Source organism: Sciurus carolinensis, chromosome 10 (genome assembly GCF_902686445.1).
Source record: "Sciurus carolinensis chromosome 10, mSciCar1.2, whole genome shotgun sequence".
NCBI classification, from domain to species: Eukaryota; Metazoa; Chordata; class Mammalia; order Rodentia; family Sciuridae; genus Sciurus; species Sciurus carolinensis.
In genome coordinates, this window is record NC_062222.1 from 28,722,569 (window position 1) to 28,749,900 (window position 27,332).

Below are 27,332 nucleotides of genomic sequence, written 5' to 3' on the forward strand. Positions count from 1 at the left end.
GCATAGGAGACTCGTCTCATGGTGGAGCCTCTGTGGTCCAGCAGAGCTCTCCTGGCAAGCTGCTGTGGGGGCTCAGGACTGCATCTGTCCTGCTGCACCTTTCCTCCCGTTCACTTCTCCTTACTCCCATGGTGTTTTCCACATGTGGCCCATCCTTTCCTCAACTTCTGCATCTTCACTCATGCTGTCAGCTGCACTAGACACGACCTCTGTCCAGTGTCCACCTGTGGTGACTGCTCATCGAGGCCCATCTCATGGACCTGTTCTTCGAAACCTTTGTTGGAGATTGGTGTGACCTGGTGTGGCATGCAAGAGGCTACCACAAAAAGTTTGCTGGATTTTTGAGGGGGATTTCACCTCTTCTCTCTCCAGACCTTCTGAGCTTTGAATTTTGCTTATTAGCCTCTAATCCTTGTCCCACATTCTGGATTATAACCCACGGAGAGTGTGTTCTCCTGTAGCTGACCACCTGTTCTAGATCCTCTTGGATGGCTAGGACCAGTGAGGTTGGGGCTGGAGTTACTGGTTCTGCCATTCACCCTGGAGAGGTGGAGCATTGCCTTTGAAGTGACCTATTTTTGTCGAGTCATCTGAATAGCCAGAACAGTTGGTTGTAGTTAATTTGTTTCCATATCTAAGATACAGTACTGATGTTTTTAAAAAAGGGTATGCCTGATATCAAGATAGTTTAATTTTCCTAGGAATAAGGAGTCTCAGCATACAGATGCTTTTCCAAGGATGTCACATCCATCTAGCCTAATAACACATTCATTCTGCTTAAGAGGGAACTGAAGCCCTGTCGTGTGGGAGCTCCTGTCACAGCTGGCACCTGACCCTGGTTTTCTCGTTTCCAGAGAAATTTCTTTTGTACTAGATACTTTTTCAAACTGTTTCTTGGTTTTATATGACTAGAGAAAAATGCAGTTCAAGCTTAAGAAAAAAAAGTCAGGTGATCTTAGATAAATATATTTTCAAAACAGCGTGTATAGAATTCCATGTCCTGCTGATGAGAAGCGCAGTTCTTTGCAGAAGATGGGCATTTTTAAAATAAGTCCAGGAGGGGGCTGGGGATGTAGCTCAGGGTGGAGTATGTGCTTAGCCTGCACAAGGCCCTGGGTTCAAAGAAGGACAGGAAGAGAGTGTGGAAGAAAGTCCACACGAACACGAGCTTACATGCTCTCAGGTTACTGTTGATTGTGTGTATTTTTATTAGTGCATTTTAATTGTACAGAATACTGGGTTTAATTGTGTTGTATTTGTAGAGGCAAGTAACATACTTTGATCATATGCATCCCAATACTGTCCCTTACCCTCCGTGCTCTCCTCCCTCTGATCCTCTTTTTGCTACGATCTTTTTTTCCTCCCTAGATTCCATGTAGGAGAGAAGACCTGTAATACTTGATTTCCTGTGTCTGTCTTATTTCAGTTATTTCCATGCAGTTCCGTCCATTTTTCTACAGATGACATGGCTTCATTCTTTGTGACTGATTTATTACCCCGTGGTGTATGTATAGCACATTTTCTTTATCTAGTCATCTGTTGATGGGCACCAGGGCTCATTCCATAACTTGGCCATTGTGAATTGGGCTGCTGTAAACATGGGAATGCAGGTATCATTATAGTTCGCTGACTTTAATTCCTTCGAGTATGCTCAGGAGTGGTGTAGCTGGTATGTGATAGTTCTCTTTCAGTGCATCGAGGCGCCTCCATACTGATTTCCATAGTGTACTAATTTATATTCCCACCAACAGTGTGTGGATGTTCTTTTTTTTGGTGCATCCTTGTCAGCATTTGTTGTTTTTTTTTGTATTCTTGATGGTTGCATTCTGACTGGGTTGAGATGGAATCTCAGTTTATTTTTAGCAATGCTGTGAATTGAACCCAGGGCTTCACGGAAGCTGGCCAGGCGCTCTCCCACTGAGCTCCGTCCCAGCCCTCAGTGTCATTTGGATTTGCATTTTCCTGATGGCTAAAGATGTTGAACAATTTTTCATATGATTATTGACCACTCATACTTTTGAGAAGTGTCTGTTCAGTTCATGTGCTCATTTATTGGGTCATTTGTTTTTTGGTGTTAAGTTTTTTTGGTTCTTTACATATTCTGGATATTAATCCTCTGTCAGAAGAATAGCTGGCAAAGATTTCCCCCATCCCCTGGGTTGTCTCTTTACCCTGTTAATTATTTCCTTTGTTGTGCAGAATCTTTTCAATTTGATGTAGTTCTGTTTGTCAATTCTTGCTACTATTTCCTGAGCTATTTGAATCCTATTCAGGAAGTCATTGCCTGTGCTTATGTCTTAAAGTGTTTCCGCTATGTTTATTGCTCATTTCATTTCTTATCCTATGTGTCTCTCCTGTTAAAGAAGCAAAATTACTCCTCTATTTTTTTTAAATAAACATTTCCTTATAATTATAAAGAATGAAAATTAGAATTGTGTGGCATAAATTTATAATTGATTTTTATAAGATGCATACATTTATTTTATGCCACTTCTAAGCATGAAAGAGACCCAGTAGACTGTGACATAACCGAATCATTCAGTATCATTATCATCATTATCATTCTAGGGATTGAACCCAGGGAGTACTTTACCACTGGGCTACATCCCCAGCCCTTTTTATTTTTAAAAAATTTGAGACAGCATCTCCCTAAGTTGCTGAGGGCCTTGCTCAGTTGCCCAGGCTGGTTTCAAACTTGTGATCCTCCTGCCTCAGCCTCTCAAGTTGCTGGGATTACAGGCATGTGCCACCGCACCCTGCAGTCATCCATATTATTAAGGATGAATGAAATATATGAAGGTTGATGTTGACTTTTGAAAAACAGGGACACAGGGAGCGAGTTTCATCCTTCATTGCTCCAGCCTTTGATGAGACTTGTTATATCTTTGAAGCTGTTGGTTTAGACACGAAAACTGTCATTTCAGACGGTGTAATTTCTTAGCTAGCACTGATATGTGAAGGTGATTTTTTGATGTTCATAGTTAGGTAAATTTCAGCTGTTTGCTGCTTACTTCCTTTTGGAAAGGTCAATCACTGTCACACCTTGGCTCTCATACCATGGCAGTCAGCAGAGAAGACTTCTGTCCCTTAGAGTTTCAGTGATGCACCTTGGGGAAGAGAGGTTCTGGTTTGGAGGACCTGCCCTGGGGAGGAAAGTAGGATCCAGGAATCATGGAGAAAACCAAAATACGGACATCATAACATCACACACCCAGACTGAGGTTGCGGCTCAGTGGTAGAGCACTTGCCTAGCTTGTGTGAGGCACTGGGTTTGATAAGTGAAATCAAGGTATTGTGCTCAACTAAAAAAAGTAAAATCACACACCTTCTGAAGTCTTTAGAAGCTACTTCAGAGCATGTGAGTCTGGGAGTGCTCTGCAGGTCAACACCTGTCAACGGTTTTGTCTATAATGACAAATATTTTAACTTACTTAGTGATGTTAAACCTCCTTGCAAAGTCAGGTGAGCTAAAATCTACCGATGAGAAATAAATAATCTATTCTGTGACTTCTAGGAACAAAAAAAAGGCATAGTTTTATTTTTTCATTTGGGATCCAAAAAATAGCATTTTCTTTGAAGTCAGGGAAATCCAGTCTCTTTCTAATATAATATTTTAGATTGACCCCAGATGTCTGAATTTTGTCGAGTATGTAAAACTTCCTGATTGTGAGATTTTAAAATTGCTCTGATGAGATGGTTCGGTTTGAGTTTCATTTGTTCTATTCAGAGGTAATTACACTACCCCATTAGGGACTTCTAAACCAGAGGTCAGCTCCCACAAGAAGCTCAGCTGGCTTCTCCATCTGTCCTCATTGCTTTTCTTGTTAGATGAGTGTCATCCTCTTTGTAATACGATCTAGTATTTATTGCCCTTAACTGTGTGTCAGGCATAAGACAAAGGGAGAATCATCTCATTTTCTCCTCACAGTGACTGTAAGGTAGGTACCGCTGTCATCTTTGTTTTTCAGATAACAAGCCTAAGATTTAAGAGATGTTAAGTGACCAGCCCACTCTGGTCTGGAAAGAGATGGCTGTGGGCCTAAATTCCAGGTTTGTCAGGCCTACAGCCCATGCTGTCACCCAGCAGGCTAGGCATGCTTCCCTGGATAGGTCATGCAGTGCTTGAACTTGATACAGCATTCATATTTTCAGCCTCTACAGATCTGGGTTGGAATTTTGGCCCTGGCTCGTAGTAGCTGTGTGACCTTGGGTCAGTTACTTAAATTCTCTAAACTTCATCTATCCACTTGGAAGTAAAGGGTAAAATCTGATGGCAAATTCACTTTTTTAGGGTACAGGATGGGAAAGGACTGTCATTAATCGTTTTGCTCATTATTTGGGTAGCAGCCTGATCTTTCTGAAGATTTTGCTCGTATGTGAAGCTGCCTGTTTTTCTTTTTCTTCGGGAGTGCCGAGCTCTGGCCAGCTTGGTCTGGAGTGGTGTGCCCGGGTGGGCCCTCCGTCCTTTCCTGTGCTCTTCTGGAGGCAGTGTGTGTTACCTTGAGGAGCTTCACACATTGGGATTGTGTGCCTTTAAAAATGTCACAGGGCAGTTGATATTTTCTGTATCTATCTACAGACATATGTAATGTTTTAAAAATATGTTTATAGATTGTATATCTTTATTATGTTTTTCTTTTTATGTTTTTGATATGTTTTTCTGCTATATTGATTTCTGGCCTTTGATTCTGAAAGAAAATTAAGTCACTATAAGGATTAACAACCGCTGAAAAATGTGACTTGTCATGTGAGATTTTGTGATTGTACTTAAAGATACAAACCTGGTAATGGTTTCAGCCTTCCAAGAGCTGGCCTGGTCAAGTTGCTCTGGCCTTTCCCTGCTACAAGTAGTCTAACACATTTAGAGGCCGATGTCCCCTCTCAAACCCTCCTAATGTGTATGCTTTTCTTGATTCAGGATTTATGAAAATACCATGTTAGTCTGAATTCATCCAGATTGAAGCCTATAAAAAGTTAAATCCATTCCCGTTTCTGTCAGAATGCTGACGAGATTTAGACATTTGGTATGAAGTTACAATCACCATAATCTAAGAGCGTATTAAAATTTGCGACCCTAGAATTATACTAGACTTTGAATAATTCAGTTTTCTCATTTAAAATCTGGTTCAGATTCACCTCTGAGAGTAAAATTATATCTCATGCATCAAGTCACTGGCAATACCCTGTTTTAACATAGCAGCCGAACTTCAAAATCACAACAAAAGTTAATCTCTCTCTTCTCTTCTTTTTTTTTTTTAGTTTCTCAGAAAAACTGTTTAGTGGAAAAGGTTTACATTTTCAGCCATCAGTTCTAGATTTTGGAATACAGTAAGTATCTTTTAATTATAATTAATAAAAACTCATTTGTGCTACTTACTTTCAGTATATCTTTTATATTACATATATACATGTTAATTGTAAGTATATCAGTAATATGAAGAGATATTAATCCTGGAACTTGTTAAAAGGAGTATTTTCATGAAAGGAGAATAAGAGTTGCTTTAGCCATTTCTTTAGTTGTTTTTTTTTTTTTTTTAATGTTGCTGGGGTGGAACCTGGGCCTTTTGCATGTTAGGCAAGTGCTCTACCATTGAATTATACCCTACCCCCTCTTTCTTCAGTTTTTAAAAAAAGTTTATTTTTAATATTCCTTATGATTACACATCGTAGTTGGGTTCATCCCAACAAACTCAGACATGCATGGAAGTCAATTTCTGTTCATGATTGTCCCTTTTCCCTCCAAACCCCTGCTTTCTTCAGTTTTTAGTAAAAATATCTTGTACTCTTGTAAAAAATTAAAATTTAGTGAGAACTCAGTGTAAGCCTTCAATTTTCTTAAACAAATCAGGTTATTTTATAATGAAAAGCTCTCACTATTGATGGTTTCTGAACTCTTTTAAACTATATTCAGGTGTTTACTTGTTTTGCCTTTGGGACCCCAAGTTGCACCTTTATTAGGATTAAGATTTGGGACACTCAGCTAAGGGGATGACCGGGTGTAAGCCATAATGATGTATTATGGTGCCTCAAGTTCAGAACCACAAAGTGAAGGAGATGTGATCTGAGGGGTCAGCTGAGGGCCTAACCCAGGACTTTGGAGATATTGAGGAGGAGGGAGGGTGGAGGGTAAGCTGTGTAGATACGGCACTTTAAGGATTCTTGTTGTCTGTGATGAGCAGTTTGAAACTGAAGTGTTACAAAGCTTCCTGGATGCATAGTATGGCAGCATTGAACAGATACAGCTTCAAGTCAGAGTTTCAAAAGTAGGAGGAACATTTGAGATGTGAGGAGTTTGCTTATTTCAGCAGCCTGGGTCCATCCCTTCATTTCATGAAGAGCTTTCTTGAAGTATGGGCCAGGGCAGGTGGTGAAATGCCGTGGCGATAGGTGAGCACCTGGGGCAGGGGTGGTGTGGTCACCTGGGTACCTGCCTTCATTCACCTGGATACCTTCTCTCCATTGCTTCTGATCATCCGAAGGTTAGAGCTGCCGTGGAGGAGAATGTCCCCGAGACCTACAAATACCTTGTTGAGTTTTTTAAGGGAGATTCTGTGAAAGGAAGAAAAGATAAAATAGTGATGGAAGTTTGCCGACTTTTCAAGATTCTATGTGTCTGCTTTTAAAAAAAAATTATTATATTTATTCTTATGTAAAGGAATTATTAGAAGTTGAATTTATAGTAATTTAGTTGGTAATATAAATAAGCTCACTAATTTCAAATTTTGAGAGAATGCTTTTGTGCAAAGTCTTTACTTTGAAATAGAAATGGAGGGCTACTTTGAAGAGTATATATTATAGATTGGGAGACATACTAAAATGAATGGTAGTATAGCTATATTACAAGAGCAATTCCAGTTCATAGGATCCTAATCTAATCTATTTAGTCACATAAAAAGATTCCATAGCATGAAGGTTCTATAATCAATGCACATGTGATATGTATAGATTAACCACACTTGTTTCAATTAACCATATACATTAGTTAATGGTCCTGATAGCTAAAAGCATGTTGAAAGTTTAAGGTTTTTGATTGGAAAAGGATTGCCAGTGTTTCGATATTAATCACCTCTAGGTGATGCAGTTATGCGTATGGTTTTCAACGTGTAATCCTTTCTCATGACATTTGAGTTTTATATTAATCCTACAGGCAGGCACTCTCTGAATGTATCATTTTCAAGTATCTTTGTATTTGTGCATGTGCCACAAATGTGTTCCTACATTCGTTGCTGAAAAATAATAGTTTGCTCAAGGTCATTTCACTGGAAATGGAGAAATAAGTGATTTGATTTCAAGCCAGCACTCACTCTGCTATTTTTCATATTAGTAAGATGCAGGCTATGAACATGGGAATAGTTTGTTTTGCTGAAGTTAAAAAATTTCATTAAGAACAAACTTCATGGGCTGTGCTGGGGCTGTCGCTCAGTGGCAGAGCGCTTGCCTAGCACATGTGAGGCACTGGGTTTGATCCTTAGCACCTCATAAAAATAAATAAAGGCATCATGTCCACATATGACTACAAAAGAAATTAAAAAAAAAACAGTCTAAATTTGAACACATTTAAAGTTAGTCAGATTTTACCTTCTACCAAATAACATAAATTATAGTATTAGAATAAAACTTTAGCTAGAGAGTTCTCTTATTTCTTTACTGCTCTAGTTCAGGTTTTGCTTTTGTTTATTTTGATGTTGATATTGACCTTGAGCACCCCATCCCTTGGTTTTCCTCTGGGATGCAAGAGCCAAATGATGGTAACTCAGTTGCCTTCTGTCTGCTTCTTAAGGCTTATTTTGAGGGTTAATATTCTGCTGGTCACAAGAATTAAAAGTGCTAATCATTCTTAAGGGATTTTAATCATTCTTTTATAGTATTAAATTAATAGAGTATCTTCCAGTTGTCATTAGTGAAGGAAATTCATATCCTCACAACACTTTTAAAAATAGAATGAAAAATAGAATAAAAATAGCACAGTGGTGGTGAGATTCCAGCCAGCATTCTCTGTCTGCTGAGGCTTCTGGTAGGTGCAGGCACTAAGTGCTATAGTGTGACTGTTTTGCAGTCTTATTTTCTGATAGGCATTTGTGTTCTTTGAAACCAAAAATTTTGAATTTCAATTATGTGAATAGTATGTAAAGCTTTGAAGATACATGTTAATAATTTTGCTGATGGATGCATATTATTTACTTAAAACCTAAAACCATGGAAGTCCTTATTTACTTAATTTAATCTCAGGGAGAAAAGCACATATAGGCTTAGTACTCTTAGGTAGGGCTTTCTGAGGTGACTCTTTATGATAGCATTAAAAAAATTTTTTTAGTTGTATTTTTTTATAACACCAAAAGAATCAAGGTTTCAGTCACACTGATGTTTATTATATATAACTGAAGGTAAAGACTTATGTTTTAAAATGCATATTTGATACACTAAAGCTTTCATTAAGACTAGTGATTAAAAATAGTGAAAGCTTGAAAAATTTCAGACTTGATATTAGTAATATAGTATTTTAGAAATTCTATTGTTATATGAGATAAACATCAAGCATTTAATTTTTCCTAAAGCACACATTTTTAATACTAGAGAAATTGGAATAAAATCAGAGAAATATGTAAGCATAATGACTGAATTTTTGCTTAGATGAAGTATCATTTTATTTCTGGACCATACTAATGAGAACTGTTTGAGTCTCTGCCACTAAGGGTAATAAAACTGAGAAATGACAACAGTGAACTTTTTCCTGGCTTTCTGTTATAACCTAATGGAACTGGAGGGAGCTTGGGTAGTGGGAATCAGAGTGAAGTGATTGGAGGGAATGAGGGAGGTGGGTCCAGGGGGTGGGCCAGAGACCAGCTCCTGCCCTCTTGCGGTTCCTTTGTCAAAGCTGATATTGGAGGTGATGAGCGCTGCTGGAAAAGAACTGGTGAAGACCCTGGTCAGGGGTGGGTTCACTGGGAGACCATAGAAAGTTTTGAAATTATGCATAAACCTTTTTGTTTGTCCATGTTGGAGGAGGGAGGAGCCAAAGCTCTCAGCGGAGTTTTCTAAAAGGCTCATAATTTAAGTGGGTAAGAACCACTACGGTAAAGTGCTGCAGGGTTTTCATTTTTTCAGACCGGCCATAAGTAGCAATTAAATTTTCATTTTATAAGACCTAATAAAATAGTCTCTTTTTGAGTTGACAATACAGTCTCCCCAAAAAACCTTTTTAAATTAATTACTCAGAAAATAAACCTAATAGGGGTTTTCTTTGAATACTGTTTCTTATCTAAACAGCTTCATTTGAATGAGAGACCCTAGACTGAGAAATGCTAGTATGTACCAAATGTGTTTTTTTTTAACAAGCTTTTAATAACCTAAATGGGTTGAACTCTTCCAACAGAGAAACCAGTGGGGTCTTATTACTGTGGGTTGGCCTGACATAAAGTTTTGTTTCTGTATTTTTTTAAACTATTGTGAATTGAATATTTTATTACAGATAGAATTTAGTATTTGTTGTTTTTACTTTGTAATGAATATCAACAACTTTTCGTGTTCAACAATGTGTAAGCTGGGAGTGTAACTCAGTGGAAGAGCATGTGCTTTGCATGTGTGAAGGCCTTGGTTTCATCCCTAGCATCAAAAAATGTTTTAATATTATGTGTGTATATATATAAATATAAATATGTATGTGTATATGTCTAGGAGTGTGGATAACCATACAATGCATTGCCTTTTCTCTTTGTTTATCCTCAGATTCCTAGGGCATCCTGCAGCAAAGATTCTCTATGCTTACAACCCCAGTAGGGATAGTGAGGTGGTGGTGAATTCAGTGTTTACAGCTGCGAGACATTTCCATGTGCCTCCTGTTCATTGCAGGGTGAGTGTTGATGTACTCCTGGAAACTGTGCTGTGGCAGTCTGCCAGCTTCTCTTGCTTTCTTTGGCCTCAAGTTTTAACTTTCTGCTCCCTGTCTCCCCTTTTTCTGCTACCCAGACTTTTCCCTTCTGTGTGTTTGCTTTAGTATGTATTTTTGCAGTTGTTCATTTTCATAGTTTTGGTGGCTCTGGATACTTAGAGTGGAAAAAAAAAAAATGTTTAAAGAAACCAGGGAGTAACACAACTTTATCTTGGTTAAAAAAAGTTTATTTTTCTTGAAATTACTACAAATACTGAGACATTTAGTTACATGGATTTATTGTCATGACCTCTCCCACCTCTCAAACCTACTAAGAAAGTTAGAACTTCTTTCTAAATGTAAGATTAAATGGTAGCAAATGGCTTCTTCTAAAGTCCATTTACACTATCACACAAAGCTCAAAACCCAAGTCTTCTAATAATTTTTTTTTTAGTCATGTTTAACTTTTTTTTTTGGTACCAGGGATTGAACTCAGGGCCCCTTGACCACTGAGCCACATCCCCATTCCTATTTTGTATTTTATTTAGAGACAGAGTCTCACTGAATTGCTTAGCACCTCACTTCTGCTGAGGCTGGCTTTGAACTCTTAATTCTCCTGTCTCAGCCTCCCAAGCTGCTGGGATTACAGCTGACTAATGATCTTTTAACTTTTAATGAAGATCCTAATTGCTAGTAAATTTTTACTTATTTGCTTTCTCTGTCTACCCAAAATTATGAATTTTTTAAAAAATACAACATACTGGAATTAAAGAAGCACTGAAAGAGAAGTCCAGTGCTTGGTTTATGGCAGTTTGATCAGGCAAACATCGTCCCTGATTTTTATCATGCATTGGTGTGTTGTACATCAGCCATCCTCTGTATTTAAGTAGAGACTAAACATGTGGATGTGGAAGAGAAGGGAAAGGAGAAATGTTGCTCTAAGTCTTTAGTATGTTCTTAGGTTGTTGGACATTGGTCAGTTTGGGGATGCTCAGGGATTAGTGGTACTGATCCATCAGGGGCGCAGGATATGCAAATATCTGTTTACCCAAGTTGTAAAAAGCCTGTGAAAAACAAGTTATCAAAAATTAGCCACGTGGCTAATTAGGTACTTTTCTTTCAGGTAATTCCAGCAATGGGGAAAACTTCCTTCAGAATTATTTTCTTCCCTACTGAAGAAGGAAGCATTGAAAGTTCTTTATTTATTAATACCTCTTCATATGGAGTCCTTTCCTATCATGTAAGTGATTTTTCCTTTATCACATAGTTTGATTGTCGACTTAACCAATAATTTGGCTATTTTCCAAAAAGCTGTTAGAAACTTTGCCACCTGTTTTATGCCATTAAAATGCAAGCATATTAATAATGTTAAGTTCCTTGGCTTCCACCCTTCTTGCCTCACTTGCCCCAGTTGACTGCCCTCATGATATCTACAGAGCTCTAACCCTCCATGGATCTTTGAAGGGCACTGGATGAAATCCAGACCTAGTTCTAATATAGAGCACAACAGGCTCTCACCTCACCAGCAAGTCAGAGGGCAGGAGCTCTGATTATGACTCTGGTGGCTTTGCCTGTCTCCGGGCTCCAGGATATTACAGGTCAGGAGACCTTGGTGTGTGCTTGCAGGTCTGTTCCCACTGAGCATGCTGTTCACACCACTGTTGATACCAAGATACTAGGAAGGCCATGTGAAGAGTCCTGCAGGTGTTCACAGACATGATTAGGAATGTTCACCTTGAGGGTGGTACCTGTGACATCTTTAACAGGTTGTGGATTCAGGTGACTCAAGTGCTAAGATCAGTTATTTTGTGGTTCTCACCAGATTTCATTGAACATGTGATCCCACATCAAAAGAGTTGTCTACTTGTAAAAAGATTTCTACATTCAACTTACACATAACATTAAATATAACACTCATTGTGTTTTGTGTTTTTTTTCAGGGGGAGGGGGAAGTACTAGGGATTGAACTCAGGGGCACTTAACCCCTGAGCCACATCCCTGGCCCTTTTTATTCTTTAGAGATAGGTCTCATGAAGTTGCTTAGGGCCTCACTCAGTTGCTGAGGCTGGCTTTGAACCTGAGATCCTTCTGCTTCAGCTGCCCTAGCCTCTGGGATTACAGGGCAGGTCTTGCTCATTGTGTTTTTTGTAGATAAAGATAAACATAATAATAGGATTAATAGTCTTAAAGGTCATGGTGATGAATATAGATTTCCTATGGGGAGGTATTTTAGTGTTATGGTCAATGTGTTTTTCAAGTGTAACACAGGAGGGCTTCTCTCTCTCTCTCTCTCTCTCTCTCTCTGTCTCTCTCTGCAGGTATCTGGAATTGGCACTCGCAGAATCTCTACAGAAGGGTTTGCAGAGCAGCTACCAAATGCTTATTTTCTGCTGCCGCAGGTCCAGAGCATTCAGCTTTCACAAACACAGGTCATTTTAATAGATTTACTTTGAACAAACTTTGTAACCCTCTCCACTTATGTCTTTAACAGCCAGAGTGTGTATAATTCTATAATTCTTTTCACATAGTTGGCTATAGGGTTTTACTATTTTCTGCTTTTTGAAAAGTCCCGAAATATAGAAATTTATACACACACACACACACACACACACACACACACAAACAAACATCATACATAAAGTATCAGTAGAATGAATCCACATACACTTACCATCACTTTTTTTTTTTCTTTTTTCTTTTTCTGTTTTGCAGCATCAGGGATTAAACCCAGGTGCTTGCACATGCCTAGACAAATGTACCACTGAGCTACATCCTGAGTCCTACATAGGTCTTTTTCATGACTGTGTATAGCCCAGGGTTGATATTGTGTAGTTGGCTTAATCATGTTGATGGTCATTTGCAATGTTTCAGGTTTTCATAATTATTACCATCAAGCCATGTACCTAAGTTTCTTTATTTCCCTTTTGGATCATCTGTTTCCTCGGGGTATATTTCATAGAGAAGAGTGATTCTATAGTTGGACTATGAACTGTTTTATAGACCTTGTTAAATCTTGCTAGTTGCTTTTCAGGAAGACAGCAACCGTGGTCAGCAGTAATGACATGCCTGCAGGGTGTCTTACTGTCTCCCCCTTGCCTTAGGCCTGCTGGATAGGCTTAGTAGAAGAAACAGTTTTGATATTTTAGTAGGCACTTAATGAAAACTTAAAATTCTTTTAATAAGTATGTCACTAGTAGCTTATAGTGCTGAACACTGTTTCCCTTTGGTTATATTTCCTTGTAAAAATGGGTAACATTTGAAATTGAAAAAAAACTTTGGAAATAATATATTATGAACCTTACTTACCCTTTCTTTTTGATTGGCAAATAAAAACCATTGCTCAGAATCTGTGGTCAGTAACACACAGTACCTGGGGCTTTCAGTCATTCATCAATTTTATTGAGCCTCTGTAGCATGCCAGGTCTTGGAAGCTTCTAGTGGTGGAGACTAACATAATTAATATACCTGCAATACTGTGTCTGGGAGCTTCATAACCAAAGAGATGATTTGTGGGGATTTTAAATTTTATTTTAATATTAATAGTATCCTTCTAGGATCTTAAGGGAAATTTATTTTTTTCTTGTTTTGAGATGGAGTCTTGCTGTGTTACTTAGGCTGCCTCAAACTCCTGGGTTCAAGAGATCCCCTGCCTTAGCCTCATGAGTAGCTGGGGCTATAGGCACATGCCACTGCACTTGCCTTAAGAAATAATTCTTTTAATTTACAGATTTGGATTTGGTTAAGCCCTAAAGCCAGGGGGAATGTATTGAAAAATTATAAGCATTATACATTACAATGTGATTTGACTTGTTTTCAGAAAATGGTTTGGAAAGGGCTAGAGTAAGTTGAATTTGCATAATTGGCCACATAGACTTCACCTACTGAGCAATCTTTAGGGCTAATCTTCAACACAGAGAGGTAGCTAAGAATGACCAGGTGTCTCTGGTCCATTTATTTGGACTTGAGTGCCAGGTGTCCTGTAGCAGTGTTTTAAATATTGAAGTGCTCAGATTACCTTAGTTAGTGGGGACTGTGTGGACTGAAGTGAGACAGGAAGCGGATCCTCAGAGAACTGGAGCAGCCTATCCATTCTGCCTGGCAGATAATTTGCTTCCTGTGATACCCCCTGCCTTTTCCTGGCCTCCTGTAATAGCCTCTTAACTGCTCTGCCAGTGTCTTCTTTGGCCCTGTCTTGTGTCTTTCCCCAAGCCATATCTGACACCTGCTTAAAACGTCAAGTGCATTTCTGTAAGTCTTGGTGTGGCCGTAAAGCATGTGTGTGGCCTGGCTACCTCTTGCGAGGCTCGCCCCAAGTGGGGATTGAACCCAGGGCCCTGGTGCATGCCAGGCATGTGCTGTACCACTGAGCCACCCCTGGGCGCTGGCTGCTGTCTCTTCCGTCCTGCTGCACACCAGTCTCCTATTTTTCAAAGCCTCACATCACACTGGCCATCCTCTGTTGGTGCACATGTGAATTGCCCTTCTGCCACAGTCCTTTGCCTGTGCAGTTTCTTCAAGTCTCCTCCCCCCTTTTCTTCAGTTTTCCCCTTATTTCATCCTTCCTTTTTCAACTCAGGCTTGAGGTTTTCAGGGATCCTGCGCTCTTACGGTACAGGTACTTTGTTAAACTGCCGTAGAACTTTGTTCCTTGCCCTTAGAAGACTTATCTCCCTTACATAATCACATGCCCACATGTTGTGATTGCTGCTCTTTGCTTCACTCCAGGGGCCGTCTGATTCAGCATGGGGCTCCCTGAGCCTCACCCAGTAGGCGTTGGTCCGGAGGTCACTCTGGGTATCTATAGGGGAGCAGGTTTCTGTTGCTCCCTGCCCTGTGGCCTGCCTTGCTGATGATGTGGCTTTTCTTAATGTTTCTGCTTCAGCAGATGCAAGTTGAGCATCCTTAATCAAAAAATCTGAAATCCAGAGTTCTTCAAAATCTGAACTTTTTTGAGTGCCAATCTGATGCTACAAGTGGAAAAGTCCACAAAACTCATGTGCACTAAAAATATTGCATGGAATTTTGTAAGGTATATGAAATATAAGTGAATTCTGTTTTTAGTCTTGGATCTCGTCCCCAAGATATCTCATTGTGGATATGCGAATATTCCAAAATCTGAAAAGAGCCCTAATCTAAAACACATCTGGTCCCAAGCATTTTGGATAAGGGAATTTCAATTTGTACTGAACTCTTCTTTTTTGCATTTTTATTTATTTTTAACAGCCTTATTGAGATATAATCCACACATCATAAAATTCACCCATTTAAAGACTGCAAGTGGGTTTTAGTATATTTGCAGAGTTGTACAATTATCACCACTGCCTAACTTTAGAACATTTTCATTGCCTCAGTCCCTGGCAACCACTAATTTATTTTTTGTCTCTGTGGATGTGTCTACTGGACATTTCATCTAAAGGAAATGTGTGATCTTTTGTGAATAGCTTTCATCCATGTTTTTTCATCCTTTTTATTGTCCAACAATACCATTGTATGGACATACCATATTGTGTTTAAGCAGTCATCTAGTGGACATTTGGTTTTTTCTACTGTGGGACTATTACAAATAATTTTGCTATGAACTTTTTGTTTGTAAATTCATATGGACCTGTCTTTTGTATTCCCTTGGGTGCATTCCTGGCAGTAGAAGTTTGCTGGGTTGTGCGTTTTTAGGAACTATCAAACTGTCTTCTAAAGTGCATACATTGTTAAGGATCCCATTAGGAATGTGTGAGGCTTCCACTTTTTCCACAACTTTACCAGCACTTTTAATCTTCTTGTTTTGTTTGTGGTGCTAAGAATTGAACTCAGGGCTTCACACACAGTAGCCAAGCACTCTACCACAGAGCTGCATTCCCAGCACAGATTTTTTTCTTTTTTTAAACTTTTTAAAATAGTCATTCTAGGGAGCATGAAGCAGGTAGCTCGTGTGGGTTTGATGAGCATTCCCAGTGGCTAATGACATTGACCTTTTCTATGTGCCTTTGACCATTTCCTTCTTTGAAGTTCGTATCCTTTGCCCATTTTTTAAATCGTGTTGTCTGTGTTGTTGAGAGGTAAGCGTCTTTATCCTGGACACTGGGCTTTTGTCACATATACAGTGTCCAGCCCCTGTTCTGTGGGTGGTGTTTTCATTTTCTTAGTGGTATTTGTTGAAGTTCAAAAGACTGAAATTTTGATGAAGTTCAATTTCCCTATTTTTTCTTTGGTTACTTTTATTTTTAGTTTTATATCTAGAAAGACCCACGGTTATAAAGATTTACTCCTGTGTTTTCCTGTAAGGATTTTATAGTTAGCATCTAGGTGTATGACCTACTTGGACTTTAAATTTTAGTAAGTGACATGAGGTAGGGGTCCATATTCGTTGTTTGGCACATGAATATCCAACAGTCACTGTACCGTTTCTGGATAAGAGAATTCTCCCCACCCCCATGATTTTCTCGTGTCCTTTATTGGCCCCATCATCTTTTGCTCCATTCCTAGTTGCAGATTTTGGCCTTCATTTTCCATGATGCTAGGATCAGTGAGTTAAGTCACTTTCTAAGGCTCACTCTGGGGGACATGCTCTGCACCATTGGTCAGTCAGTCAGTCAACAAATAGTTACTGAACATTACTTCTTAAGTATGCCAGTAGGGCATAAACACTGCTCTTGTGATGTTATGGTATAGACTGCATTTCCGAATTTGAAGATGAACTCAACTTTTTTGACAAATCTTTTGTTAGAAACTAGTTATTTAAAAATAAGAAGCTAATATTTAAAAATTTTTAAAAAGTCTCTTAGAAAGTAATTATCTGTTTCTTTCATTTTAATTATGACAGAGAAAACATAAATATTATCTTTTAATTTTAAGACTTACTATACCTAAAAAGACAAACCTATAAGATTTAAACCTAAAATAATGATGACCTTCTGCATCTGAACTGCATACATTCAGGTGTTCCTTGCTGTTTAACATGGCTGTAAGGTTGTCAGCTTTCTTGAGAAAGGGAAGTCTTTATTTTGAATTCTGTCAGTCACAGGGTTCTTTGGTTGAGAACCCATCATCTGGGGTGGGGGGGATAGGTTCAAGAGGACAGAGACCCAGTGGCCTGGAGGCATGGAGGGTGCTCAGTGTGGAATCAACCCTCCTCCAGTGTGTCTGATAGAAAGCCAAGAGTGAGAATGGTTAGTTAGGAATAAATACATTGTCAGGGATTCTGTATCTTGTCTCCTTAGTTCCACTTGAAGAGAAATGACTTTATTTTGTTTAGGAATTAAGTTTGAAGTTGAGAGAAGAAATAAAATTGTTTTATGTGTGTCAGTTGAGTCAAGAAAAAAGCAGAAAGAATGTCATAGTAATTTGAAAGTATTTGCAGTGAAACAGTGGGATTATAGAATTCCTAGGGTTTTTTCCTGGAACATAGGTAAAAAGTGCAGGCTGGTTGTGTGTTCAGGTCTGCCTTGCCTGTAGTTCTAAGCTGATTTGGATTTTAGTGTATTCACCAAGTATTAAAAATTTAAAAATGATCTGACTTAAATATAGTCAGAATGATAAAAAGTATCCCTGAACAGAGTCTGAAAAGTGAAGCCTCCAAAATTTGCAGGTGTTGTTTGACTCTTCCATCCATCAAATACAGATCAGAGAAGCACCCACAGCAGGAATATTTCATAACACTGTGAGCACGGATTGGAAAATGGCAGATGCGCTTGATGCAGTACATTAAGGATGCATAATTCAAAAGGCATCTTTAAGATGGTTATGAACTGTTTGAAAACATGAAAGCAGCTTGTGGTGTCAGAATGATCACTGAAGGTATCAGAAGTTTTATTCCTGCAAACCCAGCAGTGTCCCATCATAGGAAATGAAATAAAAAATATTCAGAAAGCAGGTATGTACCTTAGTGCAGTGTTGGATAAGAACTAAAAGGCAATGCAAGGCTCCCACCTCGGTGACTCAAGTGTAAGGAAGCAGAAGCAGGTTCTGGTTATAAAACAGTGCGATGAGAGGCTGGGACTTGAGGCCAGTGCCTGGAACCTAAGTGCTCAGGGGAAGGCTGTTTATTGCCTGTCCTGCACTCGAGTATCAGCTTCTTAGTGCAGGGGTTTTGTTTTGATCCCTGATTGGCACTTGGTGGGTGCTCAGTTATTGTGCATTGGCATGAATGAGTGGAAGTTCTTATATATCCAGGGACAGACATTTTTTTACCGAATAAGTTTTAAAGCATGAAATATACATAGTTTCAAGAAGACTGTAGAGAGATTGTTAGAAAAAGGTATATAAATGAGTCAGGGGGCATTCTCCAACTTGAGGTTCAGTTGCATGAGCACAAAGTTTATGTCCGTACCAAAGACAGTGGGACCATATTGAGTTTCTCAGATATGGGGGATTTTCATAGTCCATTCATCATACTTCCTTGCAATTGTTTTCTAACTTTATAACTGGAAATTCTTCATGTAATTAGAACACCTTGGCTCTATTACCCTTGCAACTTGCTTCAGGCTACCTCCTGTGGATGTTCAGGACCTACCCAATTAGTTCTTTTGTTTCTTAAACTGTTAAAAGATTTGGAGATCTATGGCAAAATCAGGTTTAAATATGCCTAGAAACCATCATGGATGTTTTTCAGGGATACAGACTGGAGGAAAAATTAATTGCTAGCATGAAGTCAGAAACCTTTCATACCTGAGTGTGTGTGAGTTAGTGCCTGTGTTCCTTCTGCCAAGCAGCACTGCACTGTTGGAAGTGTAAAGCGAGCCTGCCCCCCCCCCCCCCCCCCCCCCCCCGTGGAGCTTAACCAAAGTCACGTTAGGCTTTCCTAATGCATTCTGAAGAGGAGAATGTTCCTTTTGTCCTCCTTTTCTGAAAGAGCATATATATAGAGAAATAGTCAAGTGAAATAAGTCCATTTTATCTTATTAATAAGGAGAAAACATTTTTAATATTTATAATGTCATATAGATTGTGGTGAATTCTGCTTTCTTAATATGAATCCTAAATTTAATGTCCCAGTTTTTTTTTTTTTTTTTTTTTCAGAATAACAATAATTTGTCCATCTTGTAAAATGAAGTAGGGTGTCAGTGAATAATTATTAAGACTGTAATTTTGTTTTGCCGTATGGGCTCATTTTGGTCCTTTTCACTTCTGTATCTTAACCCATTTGTATCTCATCTTTTTTTTCTGTTCTGTGTAATTGGTTTTAATGTCTTGCTCTCTTCTGAAAACAAGAGTGTATTTGTGACTTGTCTTTGGTCTAAGTTCTTGCTGGCCCCATTTAAAAAAGAAGAAGAAGAAAGGAGCCATTGGGTTCAGTGGAGAGGCGAGTGCTTTTCTGTTTGTGGTATATGTGAATATGCGATTAGGAGGAAGCAGGTCTGAGTGTTTGCCTCCCTCCCCAGTGCAGGTGTGTTAAGTGGTGCCTTTGGGAGGTGGTTAGGCCAAGGAGGACAGAACTCACCTGAATGAGATTACTGCCCTTAATAAAAGAGGCCTGAGGGAGCTTGCTCACAACTTCTGACACATGGAAGGTGTCATCTGTGAGGAACAGGCCACCCACTAGACCCTGAAACTCCTGCCACTTTGACTTTGAACTTCCCAGCCTCCAATACTGTGAATGATAAAGTTCTGTTATTTATAAATTACCCAATCTAGTCAGGTGTGGTGGCTCACGTATTTAAACCCAGCAGCTTGGTAGGCTAAGGTAGGAGGATCACAAGTTCAAGGCCAGCCTGGGCAACTTAGCAAGACCCTGTTTCAAAATGTAAGTAAAGTTAATCAATCACTTGGACTGGGTGAGTAGTTCGGTGGTGGAGCACCCCAGGGTTAAATCTCCAGTACCTGATCCCCCACTCCAACCACTACCCGCCCCACAAAAATTACCCAGTCTGGAGTATTTTGTTACATTTACCCATATGGACCAAGATGGTAGGTAAACATGAAAAGCTAAGGTTGTTTTTTAAACCTTTTTCTTGGCTCTTTCTGTTTCATTGTTTTAACCTTCATAAAGGGGGAATTCCTGGCCGATGAGAAGTCACTGTTTCAGTGGGTCTAAATGAGAATCAGCAGTTTCTTTGCTTTTGCCGCATCTTGTCACCATTTGTCCCCTGGGTTAGTCTCTGACCCATTCTTCATTCCACTCCACGTGTCACGCTGCTGTTGCAACTGTCTTCTTAAACACAGCTGGTCATTATTTTCCTGGTCATGGGATAAGCTGGGTCCCCTCTTGGTTTCACAATGAAAATCCAGACTCCTTAGCTTAGTATACAAGGCCCTTCATAATCTGGGGCCAGCTTCTCTCTCCAGTCTCAAAACTCCTACCCCTTTCTTCTGAACTCCAGCGTCAAAGGTTTTAATCCTTCCCAGAACATTGCCATCCCTTTTTATCAGGCTCACCCTCCGTGAGCTTTTATCCCATTGCGAGTGTCCTCCTAGTTCCACCCTTCAGGACCCAATTCAGATATCAGCTCCTTTGCAACCTCCCCAGGTTCCCAGGCAAGCCTACGCCCTGGACTTCATGGCATTTGGTCCACACCCTGCTGTAGCATTGTGCAGGGTGGTTGTCCCCATCTCCTGCTTTTCCAGTGGGCTCTCTGGATCAAGGGTCTTTCTCATTTTTATAACCTTTATATCAGCTCTGAGTTTAGTACATTGAAGGTCCCAGGAGTTTTAAATAGATAGATGAGTCAGTGGAAATCTGAGTTGAGATTCCCAAATAGCTTATCTACCAGTTGTAACCTCAGAGATTTGTAGAACTTCACCTTTTCACCACATCAACCAGTTTGACCTTCAGCAAATTTACTACCAGGGCAGGTGGCCTTATTCTTATTTTAGAAACCATAGAATGGACTTAAGAGTTTAAGTTACTTGGTAGAGGTCAAGATCAGAGCCAGAGATTGGCAGTGCCAGCTCAGTGTGCTTTTAAGTTCTCACCAAATGTCATAATGATTTTCCTGTCCGTTGATGTAGTCACTCATGATCCAGAAAAGATAAATGCAAGTAAAATGTTCTTTGCAGTATTTTCATTATGGCAAAAATGCCGAGGCATCTTCAAGGCTTAGCATTAGGAAAAGGATTTGATCAATTTGAGTTATTGGCATGGCAGAATATTAAGTAGTTCTTCCAAAGTATAATTATGGTTCCCTCATGGAGATGTTGGACAGTGGTGGTACGTACACACACACATACACACACACGCACAGACACACACAGACATAAATATATATGCTGGGCTGTAGCTGTGTTTAGCTTATGAGAAAGCAAAAACTTTTTAGTCTTCATGTCTTGTTGGATCTAAACTTGCAATTTGTTTTATTTGAGCAAAAAAGAATCTTTGAAATTGCTACAGTCTCAGAATCTGGTATATAGGTTCACTAGCCATAGCTTGCCTGAGAGATTAAAAAAATTTAAGTTATCTTATTGAAACATTATTATTGTTTAAAATATATTTAGCAGACAATGTGGGAAACCTAGAAAAATTTTAAAGTTAGAGGAAAATGTATGACACACAGTTATACCCCCATGAAGGTGGTTTAGTGTGTGTATATGTAAGAGAGAGAGAGAGAGAGGGCCTGGCAACATATTATTGAATTATCTAAAAGAGAGTTTATCTTTTCAAGATCATAAGAAATTATGAGAGTATAAAAAAATGGAAAACCCAGAAAAGTGACAATTAGGCAAGGGTGGAAAAGAAGGGTGGTCAGGTTGGACCTATGCTTAGTTTGTGTCTGTGGGAACACCACACTGAACCCCATAATGTGCAATTTATTTATACATACATGCACACACACACACATTTATTTATTTATTTATTTGCCAGTCACACTTGGCAAAGGGTCACCATGATTAATGTTTTGCCGTCTCCTTTTTGTAGTCTTTTCTGATTTGTATGGATGAGGAATTCTCTCCCCCCACCTCAGGATCGTGTTGCTGGATTGCATAAAGGAGAGATTATCTCTGGGTATTCTGTGTGATACCCAATACCTTTCAGACCAGGAGTCCCTAACCTTTGAAGTTGGCCTGGCCTTCAGTTTGGAGGGGTGATATCAAACTCTTATGCCTGCCAGGGACAGGTGTTAGGCAGGGCCTGCTAGAGTTTGCAGCCTGGAGCCTGCCAGGTTTGGGGGAGGATGGTCTGAATCTTTACCTGCAACTTGCCTTCACAGGTGCTGATTTCTGTCAATTAAATGTGGCAGCCAGGGAGGCAGGCTGTAAAATCAGCTTGAGGAGGAGTGCAAGAGTGTAACTCTTTCAGTCACAGTTTGACAGAGAAGAAATGGAAAGGGGCACTTTTCTTCCTAACAAATAAGTTGCAGAAGTTCAATATAGGGTTTGGAGGTGGACAGTAGAGAAGAGGTTAGGGGCCTTTGTAACTGTGTTGTTTGCCTCTTGTCTGGCCATAATTAGTTCCCTGGAATGAAGAGTTATTCTCAGTGTGATAGCTGAGAGTCCCTACAGATGTGTGGCATCATAATGTATTGAATAATTTTTTGCACGAGAAAAGAAGTCTTTTGATCTTTTTTACATGAAAATGATAGGCTGTCAAACTTGGGAATATTATTACTATATGTCTGGTGAATATATACTGTTACTTAATTTCCCACAATCAACCTGCCTCTGAATCTAGCTCTTAAAAAAAAAAAAGTCTTTGCTTAAATAGTTTAAAGTTTATCTTTTTCCCATTTCAGCCTCAAGTGGGAATATTCCATGGAATAGGAACTTGGGGAGAAGATAGGGAAGAGGAGGTGGGTGGACAAAGGGAAGATAGCATGGTGAAGGTTCTAGAAAGAGAGAAATACCAGGTGTGTGGCTGTGGGTGCCCTTCTTCCCTCTTTCTTCATGTTTTAGTCTCTGAAATCTCCTTACTTTCTCCTTTTTGCTTCTTCAAAGTTAGTTTTCTTGGTTACAGTGACACCAGTTTTCTGGTCCCTTTTTTAACTCAATGTTTGTCTCCCCCCCCTCCTGAGAGAATTGACTAGTTCTTATGAAAACCTTGAGAGATCTCTGTTGTGGGAAGTACAGGCTGAACATCCTAATCCAAAAATCTGTAATCTCAAATGTTACAAAATCTGAAATTTTGGGGATGCTGACATGGTGCCTGTTTTTAGAAAATTTCATCCCTGACAGCATGTGGTAGGTTGCAGTTATGAATGTGGAGACACTACAGCTGTTACATCAAATTACCTTCAGGCTATGTGTATAAAGTATATTTGAAGCATAAATGAATTTCATGTTTAAACTTGGGTCTCACCCTCAAGATACCATATGTTGCATATATGCAAATATTCCGAAGTCTAAAGAAAATCTGAAATCCCAAACAACTTCTTGTCTCAAGCATTTTAGATAGGGTAAGTTGTGTGTAATACCAAAAGCTCTTGTTTTATGTGTATATTTCCTTTACTAGCCTGTAAGTTCTAGCAGGAATCATTCTGTAAGCAATATTTGTTTTCCTGTTACCTGGCAGAGTCCGATACTATGATGTAATAAATTGATTGATAATCAAATTCATTAACAAGTTGGTAATTGCATAAATCGATCTTAAAGAAGATACTTATAAACTGAAATTATGAGACAGATCTTTTTTTGACTTCTTGCAAACATTCATCATATGAGAATATTCTAGAATCTTCTGTTAGAAGACTTAAGGATACCCAATCAATACTTCTCTTCCTGACTGAGTTTTAACCAGTGACTATGTAAGAATCAGCAGTTAGAGAACTAAAACCACCTTTATATTACTGATGAGCTATATTCTCCTGTTTGAGCTGAGGTAGGAGTCAGTAGTTACTACCTCTCTCCCCCCAGGTTAGACCTTGCATTCCACTGGCAGGGAGGAGGCTTGAGTCTCAAGGAAAAATCCTTATCCCCGGGATATAGAGAGAAGCAGGAAGGAAACCACCTCTTCCTGCAGCCCCCAGCTCCTTCCTGCAGCACAGGGGCATTGTCTGTCACCCACTAACTAGGAAACTCCTTGCCTCCAGGGACAAAGAAGGCCTGGAACGCTCTGAAATGGATCAGATAAATTCAGTCATAATCAGCTACAGTGCCATTCCTTTCCTTGTCTCTCTTCCCCTCCTAATTTCAGCTATGATATCCAGTACAGCTCATCAGAGCTTTCATGGTGGGATCAAATCCCAGTGTTTAGGTACTCCAGTGAAAATGACCAGCCTGGTAAGGATGCCCCATCATAGTGAGGAATGGAGGTCGTGAATGAGAAGCGGAATCCCAAACCTGACACCTGAGTAATACTCTTGGTGCTGAGTGACCTTGGCCCAGTTACCTAACCTTCTTGTGTTTCAGTTTGTCCATAAAATAGACAATAATTGCACTTCTTGATAGGATTGGTGCAGCTAATGAATGAATTAATTCATACAAAGAGCTTAGAACTAATGCCTGGCACATAGCTAAATGCATTCATCACAACTTTAGGAAAAGTTTTTAAAAATAAATCCTCTCCTATTACGAAATTCTCAGGGAGTTACCTAAAATTCAGATTCAATTCTCCTGGCAGTACATGAAAGTTCAAGGCTATAGACCCTTATCAAATTATCCTGGCCCATAGTTAACGTTCAGATAATGTCGATGTCCTTTCTTGTTTTCTTTGTTGTACCTAGAGAGGTTCTCCACGCCAGAGGGCAGCTAGAGAGCTTCCACAAGCTGTATCCTGGGCTCACTCTCACTAGAATGTGTGTGGTTTCCCCAGGATTCCAGAAGTTCTAGTAGCTTAGTTGTAAGACTCTCTGAGCCTCACTTGAATCTAAAATCTTAATAAGATGCCCAGGAATATCAGTGTCAACCTGAAACCCATCAGATTTGGAAAACATGCTTCCCTTAGCTTTCCAGGTGCTAATTCTAAGCAAAAATTATTCCCAGAATTTCGAGCTTGTATATGAGGGAAGGAGAGTATTAGGCTGGTTTTAGCTTCCATTGGTGCTGCTTGTTTAAAGTGCAGGACCTGACGCTTGACAGGGAGAGGGCACCATTAGCCAGGAGGCTAGTGTGGGGAAGGACCACCCGTATAGATTTACCCTCTTTTTCAGGACGCGGCCCCGAGACACTGGCCTTCCCCGAGAGCTTTAGAAAGGTGCACTGGTGACAGTCAGGTTACTTGTTTTTCCTTTCTTCCCTGCATGTGTGCATTTCTGTTTCTTCCTGAAACCCTTGCTTCTGGCACTCTCGGGCTGAACGGTGTCTGTGTTCTGCTGAGCAGCAGAGCGTCTGAAATGCCTGGGGCTGAGACCTTGACACTGGTGCACAGCGTGGCTTCCATCACTGTGGTCTCCAAGAGGCCCTGGAATCTACTTCTTAGGGATGGTGTTTTCCTTTTTATCCCACTTATTTTAGCAGGAGCATTTTCTTCAGCAGATCCTGGAGGGCGCTGTGAACACGTGTATTCTTAACGGCTTAGTGGGGAGGGTACTTGGCCCTGTGTGATGGCCATCTTCTCCAAGGGTTGACTGTACCCCTTCTCCACAGGATGGGTTGGGCCTTTAGGGTTTGTCGGTTCTCTTCTTTACCCTCTGTAAGGAAGGCTCGGTTTAGGGTCAATTTAATCAGCTTCTTGCATTGGTCTTTTTCCTAAGTTCTTTGGTGGGTTCCTTCCTTTACTTTCTGTTGTATTTTTTCTTTTATGTGTTTCTTTAGTTTTTTTTTTTTTTTTTGGTCAGGGAGGGATGAGTTCTTCCATGGTGAGAGATAAAACCATTGCATTCCGGGACTCCTGAGGACATCTGTTGTTCAAACAGATCCTTTTGTCTTTGCTGCGTTGGGTAATCTCACACAGGAGAATCTCGTCCGGCCTGGCGCAGTCTGTCTTGCCCCGCTGGGTTCTCCTTTAACGTTTCTCCTCCTTACTTGTTTCTTTGTCTTGATTGAGTCCTGATCGCATAGGGTTCCCAAGTATATTTCCTCAGAGCACAAGCAGTGATTGTGTTTCCGCCTGACGCTGCTCTGAGTGGTCCGTGCCTCCTGTTAGGAGACTCATCTTCCTGGTCTCCTGTCAGGAGCCTGTTGGGTTTATGTCAGCCTTGGTGTAGCTGCCTCAGGTTTTGAAGGTGCAGCTCTTCACTCACTCTTCCTGTGTATGAGTCAGCTCTCTGCCACTGTGACACATACCTGAGACAAACAGTTAGGAGGAGGGAAGATTGATTTTGGCTCATGGTTTCAGGTGGGTCAGTCCACAGTTCCTTGGTCCCATAGCTTTGGGCCTGTGTATGACAAGGCAGCAGATCAAGTGGAGCACACAGCCAAGGAAAGCTGCTCTCCTCCGAGCAGCTGGGAAGCAGAGAGGAGGGGCTTTCAGGGCCCGCCCCCACTCACCTGACTCCTTTCCCTGGCCAGCACCTAAAGGCCCTTCCACCTCCCAGTAGTGCCACAGGCTGGGGATCCAGCCTTCAGTCTGGGGCCTTTCAGGACTATTTAAGATCCAAACATAATACAGCAGGAAACTTAAGTGTGTTTCTCCCTAGGTCCTAAGACTGGATCCTAGTTCTGTTGGAAGGGACACTTCTAGTCTGCTGTATATCTTTCCTGTCTTCCTTTATTAGTAGGTTTTTAAGGCTCCAATAAGTACAAAGATTTGGCCCCCCCCCCCCCCCGCCCCCGTTTCAAATACTTTCTCAATTGGAGCTCAGGGTGTCTATCTTTTTTTTTTTAAGTCTGTTTAACCTGACCTTCAAGGTTTCTTTTTCTCTTTCAGCTTTCTACTTTTCCTTTTTTCCCTTTCCTCTTCCCTTTGTGGTGAAATATACAGTACCCCAAATTTACCATTTTAACCAATTCTATGTTAGGTGTTAGGTATATTCCTGTTGCACAGGCCTCACCACCGTCCATCTCCAGACTGCTTCCATCTTGCACACTGTGGCCCCACACCAGTTAAACACCACGCCTCGTTCCCTTGCCCTCCAGCCAGTCTACTTTCTGTCTTTACAGATGGGACCACTCTGTGTCCTTTGTATAAATGGGAACATGTAGTGTTTGTCATAACGTTTTCAGGATTCATCTGCGTTACAGCATGCATTAAAATATCATTTCTCTGTAAGGCTGCGTACTACTACAATAGTATGTATATCCTGTTTTCTTTATCCGTTATTCATTGATGGACATTTGGGTTTATTCCACCTTTTGGCTATTATGGATAATGCTACTGTGAACGTGAGTGTACAGATATCTCCTTGAGACCCTGTGACCACTTTTGAGTAAATATCTAGAAGTACGGTTGCTAAATTATATGGCAATTTTATGTTTAATTTTACTGTTTTCTCCCACAGTACCTTTGCTGGCCTCGTCCTTGCCTTGGCCATGTCAACTGAAGTACACGCTGTGCCCATGTTGGTCAGAGTTAGGCTTTAGCAGCCTGCATTATAAAGCTTGACCTTTTGCTGAGCCAGGGCCCTGTTTCAGGGCCTGAGTCCGACCTGCAGGATCCACTTGCCATTTGTTTTTGAGCCAGCAGCATCCAGTTGTATAAAAATAGCTCCATGCCTTTGAACAG

General features: G+C 40.2%; 1 protein-coding gene across 7 annotated transcripts in view; it reads left to right on the forward strand.

The window, feature by feature from the left end:
- Tmem131l (transmembrane 131 like) overlaps positions 1-27,332 on the forward strand; it is a 167,679-nt gene that overhangs the window by 73,490 nt on the left and 66,857 nt on the right. For all 7 annotated transcript variants that reach the window (XM_047566813.1, XM_047566814.1, XM_047566810.1 and 4 more), the window contains exons 4-7: positions 5,260-5,328; positions 9,727-9,850; positions 10,992-11,108; positions 12,187-12,297. In XM_047566813.1, the coding sequence (XP_047422769.1) occupies positions 5,260-5,328; positions 9,727-9,850; positions 10,992-11,108; positions 12,187-12,297 (421 nt within the window). The remainder of the gene's footprint in view (positions 1-5,259; positions 5,329-9,726; positions 9,851-10,991; positions 11,109-12,186; positions 12,298-27,332) is intronic.